Below are 9,923 nucleotides of genomic sequence, written 5' to 3'. Positions count from 1 at the left end.
TATATGGAGCTGGCGCCCTGCCCACTGAACCACAGGCGCTGCCTGAGACTAATAATTTTTCATTGAGCGCTTGTTGTGAATCAGGCACTGAGTACTAAGCCTTGGAGAAATAAGGGAAACAAGTCCTTCCCTGTGTCATACTGTGTCTACGGTAGCCCTTGCCCTGGTCCCAGTGTGTTCCTAATCTGTACGTTTCTGGAGACCGGGAAAAGTGAAGTGCTGCCGGGATTAAATTTTCAGATTATCTCCGCAGTGCCGATCCCTTGGCTGTCGAGCCACATTTTCCTTTCTCCTCAACCCTTCTGTAGACCATATAAGGAGAGGCAGCTGCCTGGGATGTCCCAGGATCTAAAGATAGCGGCCCCTGCCTGAGACTCCAAACGCCACTCAGCAGAGGGAGCCGCCATGGCACGGTGAGTGTTTCTGGCCGTGGTGCTCCCTCTGGCCCTTTTCCCTGCCCTAAGTCTTCTCCTGAGTGTTCCGGGTTCTCCGAGCCTCCATGGGAGCCCCAGACCTCAGGTCTCTGTGACAGGGGCAGGGGCGGGCGTGGTGGTGGTGTGAGGAGAGATGTGACCTGAAAGTTCTTAACTCCCTGCTTCCCTTGTCTTGCACTTTCTATTCTCTCCTTTACCGTCATCACAACACCCCCTTGCCCCCGACGTGCCCGTCCATCCACTTCTGTCGCACTTAACTACTCTTGAGAAGACTGTGGCGTCAAACATCCTTGTATTGTCCTTTCCCTCTACCTTTCCCAAATGCCCAGTCTCCCCTCTCCTTGAAGCCCCACCTCAACTCCTCTTCAGGCAGCATGCCCGGACCCTGTGGTATGACAGACCCAAGTATGTGTTCATGGAGTTTTGTGTTGAGGACAGTACTGATGTCCATGTGCTCATTGAGGATCACCGAATTGTGTTCAGGTAAAGTCCCGCTCCTCTGGGAGCCTGGCTTCCCAGGAATCTCCCCTACTCTGAAGGCCCCCATCCTCAAGCTCCTGTATCTTCTCATTTTCCCTGTCTCCTCAGCTGCAAGAATGCTGATGGAGTGGAGCTGTACAATGAGATCGAGTTCTATGCCAAGGTGAACTCCAAGGTAAGGGTAGGCTGGAACAGTACGGTCTGGATGGAAAGGCTGCTCAGGGAAACTGGAGATTCATTTTGAATCTCAGAATAAAACTTTCTGACAGGACTCCCAGGATAAGCGCTCTTGCCGCTCCATTACTTGCTTTGTGAGGAAATGGAAGGAGAAGGTGGCCTGGCCCCGGCTCACCAAGGAGGATATCAAGGTGAGTGTGTGGGATGTGGTCTGCTCCTTCTATCCTTGTACCCGGGTACCCAAGTTAGAGCTGGGATCATTCTGGCCTCCTTTCCAGCTATCATTCAATAATTCCCTAGGTCATGCCTGCATGACTTCCTAAATATTCTTTTTTTTTGTAGAGACAGAGTCTCACTGTACTGCCCTAGGGTAGAGTGCCGTGGCATCACACGGCTCACAGCAACCTCTAACTCTTGGGCTTACACGATTCTCTTGCCTCAGCCTCCCAATTAGCTGGGACTACAGGCGCCCGCCACAAGGCCCGGCTATTTTTTTGTTTTTGTTGCAGTTTGGCCAGGGCTGGGTTTGAACCCGCCACCTTCGGCATATGGGGCTGGCGCCCTACTCACTGAACCACAGGCGCCGCCCTGACTTCCTAAATATTCTCAAATCCACTAATTAATTTCTTCCTAGTTCAGGCCTCATCCACCACTGGATAAGATGTTTGTTGGATATTTTCAGCCCTACCTCCAATCTATCCTCTGTTTTGCCCAGCATGGTCTGTCTAAAACATGCATTCAACCCTGCTTATTTCCCACTTAAGACCCTTCAATGGCTTCTTCTGTAAAGATTGAAACTGGCTGCCCACTGGCTGGATCTGGCTCTCATATTTATTTTAGCAGTCTTCATAGTTTAAAAAAACTACTATTTATTTATTTTTGAGACAGAGTCTCACGCTGTCAACCTGGGGTTGAGTGCCATGGCATTGTCATAGCTCACTGCAACCTCAAAGTCTTGGGCATAAGTGAGCCTCATGCCCGAATAGCTGAGACTGCAAGAGCCAGCTACAACACCCAGTGAATTTTTCTGTTCTTAGTAGAGTTGGGGTCTTGCTCTTGCTTGGGCTTGTTTCAAACTCCTGAGTTAAGCAATCCACTGGTCTTGGGCTCTTCAGAGTGCTAGGATTACAGGTATGAGCCATTGCGCCTGGCCAATTATTTTAATTGGTTATTGACATTTAACATTTTTTATTAGTTGTTCAATTTTAAAATGTGCATATTTCACCTAAAAACCCAGATTATCAGCTTCTCTTGAAAAATGGGAGAATTGGGCGGTACCTGTGGCTCAAGGAGTAGGGCGCCGGCCCCATATACCAGAGGTGGTGGGTTCAGACTCAGCCCCGGCCAAAAACTGAAAAAAAAAAAAAAAAGAAAGAAAAATGGGATAATTGGCCACACTGGTATAAATTCCCAAATGTTGGGCGGCGCCTGTGGCTCAGTGAGTAGGGTGCCAGCCCCATATGCAAGGGTGGCGGGTTCAAACCCAGCCCCGGCCAAACTGCAACAAAAAAATAGCCGGGCGTTGTGGCAGGCGCCTGTAGTCCCAGCTGCTCGGGAGGCTGAGGCAAGAGAATCGCCTAAGCCCAGGAGTTGGAGGTTGCTGTGAGCTGTGTGAGGCCGCTGCACTCTACCAAGGGCAATAAAGTGAAACTCTGTCTCTATAAAAAAAAAAAAATAATAATAATAAATTCCCAAATGTCTAGAGTTGAAGCAATGGAGTATGCACTCCACCTCACTTTACTCCTCCTATTCATTACCTCCCTGACTCCTTTGAGCATTTGAAGTTTTGATTTCCTGCACTTTAAAGTCTAAGCACTGTAACATCATACACAAGCCCATCTCATCCTCTCTGACTCAATCTTTACATTCGAGTCATTCTGTTTATAGCTCCTTTGGGTAAACCAGGCAATTTCTCACTTCTGTACTTTTGCTCAAGCTGTGCCTTTTCTCTGGAAAGTCACCATCACCACTACCTTCACCCATGTTATCCTTCAAAGCCCTTTTACTCTAAGAACTTGTGTTCCCATAACTCCCTTTGGGGTTCCCATGATATCCCCTATGTAACTCCACCCCCACACTTTTTATACTGTATTATAATGATTTATTTATGTTTCCCTCCCCACTTGCTTCCTCATGGCTGGGACACTGTGTTGAACATTTTTTTTTTTTTTGTAGAGACAGAGTCTCACTTTATGGCCCTCGGTAGAGTGCCATGGCCTCACACAGCTCACAGCAACCTTCAACTCCTGGGCTTAAGTGATTCTCTTGCCTCAGCCTCCCGAGTAGCTGGGACTACAGGCCCACCACAACGCCCAGCTATTTTTTTGGTTGCAGTTTGGCCGGGGCCGGGTTTGAACCCGCCACCCTCGGTATATGGGGCTGGCGCCTTACCGACTGAGCCACAGGCGCCGCCCTGTGTTGAACATTTTTATAATCCCAATGCCAAGTTCAGGGTCTGGTAACAGCATCTGTTCAATAAATTCTGTTGAATGACTTCTTCCCTGTATAAATGTGGGAACTTTAGAACGCGGGCTTCAAAGGGTTGTCTTTGACTCCAGGGAATGTTGCTCATCTATCTTGCTTGGTTGATCCTATGATGATACAGTTATTTTTCCAGATGTGTTATCTCTCTAGGCAGAACATCTACGCTTTATCAGATCCTACCATACCTGGCATTGTACACAGAACTTAGTAGGTTCCTGGTAATTCTTTGTGGATGATGATGATGATGATGACGACGACAGGCTGGCAGTCTGGGGGGGAGGGGTGCTGGTCAGCAGGCTGTGCTGGGAGGATTGTGTGCCCAGTAGACCCTGTCTCCCTCAAGCATGCTCCTTGGGCATGCTCACACTTTCCCACACACTTCTGCTGCTGTCCTTCTGGCTTGTGACCCTCAGTACTTCCTCTTGCAGCCAGTGTGGCTATCTGTGGACTTTGATAACTGGAGAGACTGGGAAGGGGATGAGGAGATGGAGCTGACTCATGTGGAACATTATGCAGAGGTGAGACAGAGGCCACACCTGCCATTTGCTGCCCATTTTGATAATTCTCTGTATCTCACTGCACACATTTTTCTAGAAAATTGTCATCAGGGCCAGGCAAAGATATATGAGCCCCCCCTAGGCAAGCTACTCATTATTGCTGTTTTTTTTTTCATATTTTGTGCAATGTTTGTTTAGTAGGGATGAGGGGAATGAATATTACTGAAATTATATGCAAAGATTCACTTGCTCTTCACAGGGTAGAGCCTGTGTTCTCAAGAAGTTTGGTAAAAGCTTTTGCCACTTTTCTGTAAGTCTCCCTTTCTCTCCTATTTTCTTTTTTAATTTTGTGTAGAAATGGAGTGCCCAGGCTGGTCTCAAGCTTCTGGCCTTAAGGGATCCTCCACTGTTGCCCTCCCAAAGTGGTGCCACTCTTCTTTGGGAGGCACTGCACCTGGCCCTCTCTTCTATTTTCTTTGTGTGTGTCTGCTTTTTTTTTTTCCTTCCTGAGCAAGACAACTTCATGGGAAACTAAAGCTAGCAGTGTAAAAATCACATCATAAAATAAATCACTGGTTCCCAATAAATTATACGCTGTCATGTGTTATTTGCTTTCAGAATTTCAGCTGCTATTTATTCAAATTGCAAAAACACTAACAAATTAGTGTTTAGTAATTAGTAATTAGTGGATTAGTAAGGAAGATGCTCTGTGTGTGTGTATTTAAGTTTTCTCTTAAGAAGAGGATGGGGCACCAGCCCCATATACCGAGGGTGGCAGGTTTGAACCTGGCCCCAGCCAAACTGCAACAAAAAATAGCCAGGTAGGGCGGTGCCTATGGCTCAGTCGGTAAGGTGCCAGCCCCATATACCGAGGGTGGCGGGTTCAAACCCGGCCCCAGCCAAACTGCAACCAAAAAATAGCCGGGCATTGTGGCGGGCGCCTGTAGTCCCAGCTACTTGGGAGGCTGAGGCAAGAGAATCGCTTAAGCCCAGGAGTTGGAGGTTGCTGTGAGCTGTGTGAGGCCACGGCACTCTACCGAGGGCCATAAAGTGAGACTCTGTCTCTACAAAAAAAAAAAAAAAAATAGCCAGGTGCTGTGGCAGGCACCTGTAGTCCCAGTCACTCAGCAGGCTGAGGCAAGAGAATTGCCTCAACCCTAGAGCTAGAGGTTGTGGTGAGCTGTGATGCCACGGCACTTTACCAAGGGTAACAGAGTGAGACTCTGTCTCTTAAAAAAAAAAAGAAGAGGGCGGTGCCTGTGGCTCAAAGGAGTAGGGTGCCAGCCCCATATGCTCGAGGTGGCGGGTTCAACCCAGCCCCGGCCAAAAAAAAAGTAATAAAAATAGGGTGGCGCCTGTGGCTCAGAGGAGTAGGGCACCAGTCCCATATACCAGAGGTGGTGGGTTCAAACCTGACCCCGGACAAAAAAAACTGAAAAAAAAAAAATAATAATAATAATAATAATAAAAAATCTATAAAAAAAAAAGAAGAGGATCAATTTCTTTTTCTCTAATTAATTCTAGTGATGTCTTAGGGGCTTTAAAGATGAGAATAGTTCACAGCCTCTAGAACTGTAAGCCAAATAAATGTTTTTTTGTTGTTTTTTTCCTGTTTATTTTTTTATTTTTTTTTTTGTAGAGACAGAGTCTCACTGTACCGCCCTCAGGTAGAGTGCTGTGGCGTCACACGGCTCACAGCAACCTCTAACTCTTGGGCTTACATGATTCTCTTGCCTCAGTCTCCCGAGCAGCTGGGACTACAGGCGCCCGCCACAACGCCCGGCTATTTTTTTGTTGCAGTTTGGCCGGGGCTGGGTTTGAACCCGCCACCCTCTGCATATGGGGCCGGCATCCTATTCATTGAGCCACAGGCGCCGCCCTTTTTTTCCTGTTTAGAAAAGACTCATTCTGTTACCCAGGCCAGAGCTTAGTGGCCAAATCATAGCTCAATGTAACCTTGAATTCCTGGGTTCAATGGATCCTCCTACTTCAGCCTTCTGAGTAGCTGGAACTATAGAGGTATGCAACATGCCTGCCTAATTTTTTTTATTTTTGTAAGGACAAAGTCTCCCTGTATTGCCCAGGCTGGTCTTGAACACCTGACCTCAAGCAATCCTCCTGCTTTGGCCTCTCAAAGTGCTGTGATTGCAGGTGTTTGCCACTGTGCTTGGTTATCTTTTCTCTATAAATAATAATAATAGAAGATGATGACTGGTTTTGGCTGGGACCATTCTGCTGTGCACCCTCAATATGCAGATTGCTCTTCCTTCACCCCCCCTTCTCTCTTCCCACTAGCTTTTGAAGAAGGTCAGCACCAAGAAACCACCCCCTGCCATGGATGACCTGGATGTAAGTAAAACCTTACCTTTAACCCTTCAATTTGATTTTATCCTTAAAAAGTGGAATTGCTAGGTTGAAGAGTAGATACAATACTTTTAAAGCTTCTTTCCCATTCCCTAGCACCTGGTAGTTCTCAGTGCATGTTAACCAAATTTGAATCTGAAGTAAGAGGTCTAATTTCCTTCTCCAGGATTTAGAAAACCCCAGCAGAACCCTCATCTCTTCCATCTCCTCTATTTCTCCATTGTAGGGCAGACCCAGCCCTGTTTAGTTTCTTTATAGTTGTAATGAGCAGTAGCTTAATTAAAATTCTGACTCTAAATGATGCATGACAAAGTTCTATTTATTGAGTACCAGTGGTTTTATTATCCAAAGTTAAAATCCTTCCTTATTAAGTGCCTAAGTCATGTGGTTTGGAATATCAGAAAATGAAAGTTAGAGAGAAAGGAGTGAACAGTGTTTGTGAATACAAATAAATGTTCACTCTTGGGTGGCTTCTGTGGCTCAATGAGTAGGGCGCAGCGCCATATACCGAGGTTGGCAGGTTCAAACCCAGCCTGGCCAAACTGCAACAAAAAAACAGCCAGGCAGGCAGTACCTGTGGCTCTGTGGGTAGGGTGCTGGCCTCATATACTGAGGGTGGTGGGTTCAAGCCCAGCCCCGGCCAAACTGCAACAACAATAAAAATAGCTGGGCATTCTGGTGGGCGCCTATAGTCCCAGCTACTTGGGAGGCTGAGGCAAGAGAATCACTTAAGTCCAGGAGTTGGAGGTTGCTGTGAGCTGTGATGTCACAGCACTCTACTGAGGGTGATAAAGTGAGACTCTGTCTCTTAAAAAAAAAAAAAAAATAGCCAGGCGGTGTGGTGGGCACCTGTAGTCCCAGCTATTTGGGAGTCTGAGGTAAGAGAATCGCCTAAACCCAAGAGCTGGAGGTTGCTGTAAGCTGTGACACTACGGCACTCTTCCAAAGGTGACCAAGTGAGACTCTGTCTCAAAAAAAAAGTTCACTCTTTGCAATGACTCCAAATGCTTTTTTCTTTTTCTTCCCCCAGGATGATTCTGACAGCGCTGATGTGACAAGTAATCAACTTCTGTGACAGTACAGCTGGGGAGGAGGCTGTGGCTATCTTCCAATTGCTTTGAAAAGTTAGGGCCTGGAGCTTTGTCAGCTCTTTGGCTAGGCAACAAGGTTGCGATCTCTGATCTTTCCTGGAAGCTCCTTATTAAGGATACTCTTTCATGCTTTGTGTCTTCCTCCTAGGCACTTGACTGTGCTGCTGTATCAGATGGAAGGATGGGGGAGGAGTAGACTGGTGGGACTTCTGACTTCCTGCTGATTGGTTCATAATCTCTATGTTCGGGCTGCTTGATTATTTGAGTATGTATGTATATGTGGAGGGCAAAAGCAAAAGAAGAAATATACAAATTATAATAAATCACTAGTATGTATATGTATAGGACAAAGCAAAAGCCAAAGAAGAAACATAGATTAAAATAAATCTCTAGATTGTACCCCTTGATTGCACTAATGTACACAGCTATGATTTAACAATAAAAATAAAATAAAATGGAAAAAATAAATAAATTTTTAACCTAGAACTAAGACAAAAAAAAAAAAAATCTCCAGGGCGGTGCCTGTGGCTCAGTGAGTAGGGCGTCAGCCCCATATACTAAGGGTGGCAGGTTCAAACCCGACCCCCCCAAAAACAGCCAGGCATTGTGGCAGGTGCCTGTAGTCCCTGCTACTCGGGAGGCTGAGGCAAGAGAATCACCTAACCCAAAAGCTGGAGGTTGCTGTGAGCTGTGATGCCACAGCACTCTATGAGGGTGAGAGAGTGAGACTCTGTCTCTAAAAATAAATAAATAAATGAGGAAAAATGAATCTCTAGGAACTTTTCTCTCTCTCTTTTCTTCTTGTATTTCTTCCTCCTGGTAGCAAGCCTCTTTTCCCTCAGGAGTTCCTCTCAAGGAGGTAGGGTGGGTGTCAGAGATCCTGGCCCTCATTGTTGAGATTGGAAGAAGAATGATGTTGGGGTCAGGTTTCTAACCAAGCTGGGGTTCTTCCTCTTGCCCATATCTGTACTCTGATTTCTTTCTTTCTTCTTCTTTTTTTAAAATGTACTCTGATTTCTTACAGCTAATATTGTTACCCTAGAACCAGCTGCCTTGGCTTTCTGTACATTCCAGAAATCTGTTTATACTTCTAAAACTAATTATAACACTAGTTAATGTCTCTGCTTTGCTCCTCCATTCAACAGCTATTCCACTGATCCACAAGCTTCTTTTGGGGGGACAGAGTTTTACTATGTCACCTTCCTCAGTAGAGTGCTGTGGTGTCACAGCTTACAGCAACCTCAAACTCTTGGGCTTAAGCGGTTCTCTGGCCCTAGCCTCCCAAGTAGCTGGGACTACAGGTACCTGCCACAACTCCGGCTATTTTTTGTTGGTAGTTGTCATTGTTGTTTAGCTAGCCTGATCTGGGTTCAAATCCGTCACCCTTGGGGTATGTGGTTGGCACTGTAACCGCTATGCTATGGGCACCAAGCCTTTTTTTTTTTTTTGTAGAGACAGAGTTTCACTTTATGGCCCTCGGTAGAGTGCCATGACATCATACAGCTCACAGCAACCTCCAACTCCTGGGCTTAAGCGATTCTCTTGCCTCAGCCTCCCGAGTAGCTGGGACTATAGGAGCCTGCCACAACGCCCAGCTATTTTTTGGTTGCAGTTCAGCAGGGGCCGGGTTTGAACCCGCCACCCTCGGTATATGGGGCCGGAGCCTTACTGACTGAGCCACAGGCGCCGCCCCCCATTTTTTTTTTTTTTTTTTTTTTTTTTTTTTTTTTGTGATTTTTTTGGCCGGGGCTGGGTTTGAACCCACCACCTCCGGCATATGGGACCGGCGCCCTACTCCTTGAGCCACAGGCGCCATTTTTTTTTTTTTAGAGATAGAGTCTCACTTTGTCACCCTCAGTGAGAGTGCTGTGGCATCACAGCTCACAGCAACCTCCAGGTCTTGGGCTTAGGTGATTCTCTTGCCTCAGCCTCCCGAGTAGCTGGAACTACAGGCGCCCGCCACAACACCCAGCTATTTTTGTTGTTGTTGCAGTTTGGCCAGGGTAGGGTTTGAACCCACCACCCTCAGTATATAGGGCTGGCACCCTACTTACTGAGCCACAGGTGCTGCCCCTATGTTTTTTCTTTTTTCTTTTTGAGACAGTCTCAAGCTATCGCCCTGGGTAGAGTACTATGGCATCATAGCTCACAGCAACCTTCAATTCTTGGGCTTAAGCCATCCTCTTGCCTCACTTTTTTAATTTTTAGTAGAGATGGGAGGTCTTGCTCTTGCTCAGGCTGCTCTTGAACCTATGAACTCAAGCAATCCACCCACCTCAGCCTCCCAGAGTGCTAGGATGACAGGCGTGAGCCACTGCCCAGACAAGTTTTTTTTTTTTTTTTTTTTTTTGAGACAGAGTCTCACTCAGTTGCCCTGGGGTTTAGTACCATGGCAT

The 9,923-nt window shown here is 46.6% G+C and overlaps 1 protein-coding gene across 2 annotated transcripts; it reads left to right on the top strand.

The window, feature by feature from the left end:
• Window positions 1-26: 26 nt before the first annotated feature.
• On the top strand, window positions 27-8,942 carry PTGES3L (prostaglandin E synthase 3 like). 2 transcript variants are annotated; one of them, XM_053568936.1, is made up of 8 exons: window positions 46-187; window positions 309-413; window positions 804-917; window positions 1,023-1,089; window positions 1,184-1,282; window positions 4,004-4,093; window positions 6,368-6,421; window positions 7,467-8,891. In XM_053568936.1, exons 2-8 carry the CDS (start codon window positions 406-408, stop codon window positions 7,509-7,511), a joined length of 477 nt encoding a protein of 158 aa, XP_053424911.1. In that variant the 5' UTR covers window positions 46-187; window positions 309-405; the 3' UTR covers window positions 7,512-8,891. The 2 variants fall into 2 exon arrangements, with proteins under 2 accessions (XP_053424912.1, XP_053424911.1); XM_053568937.1 differs by lacking the exon at window positions 4,004-4,093 and having other exon boundaries at window positions 27-187; window positions 7,467-8,942.
• The last annotated feature ends 981 nt before the right edge of the window (window positions 8,943-9,923 follow it).

The sequence above is a fragment of the Nycticebus coucang genome, chromosome 18 (genome assembly GCF_027406575.1).
Source record: "Nycticebus coucang isolate mNycCou1 chromosome 18, mNycCou1.pri, whole genome shotgun sequence".
Lineage (NCBI taxonomy): Eukaryota > Metazoa > Chordata > Mammalia > Primates > Lorisidae > Nycticebus > Nycticebus coucang.
This window is presented reverse-complemented; position numbering and strand designations above follow the sequence as displayed.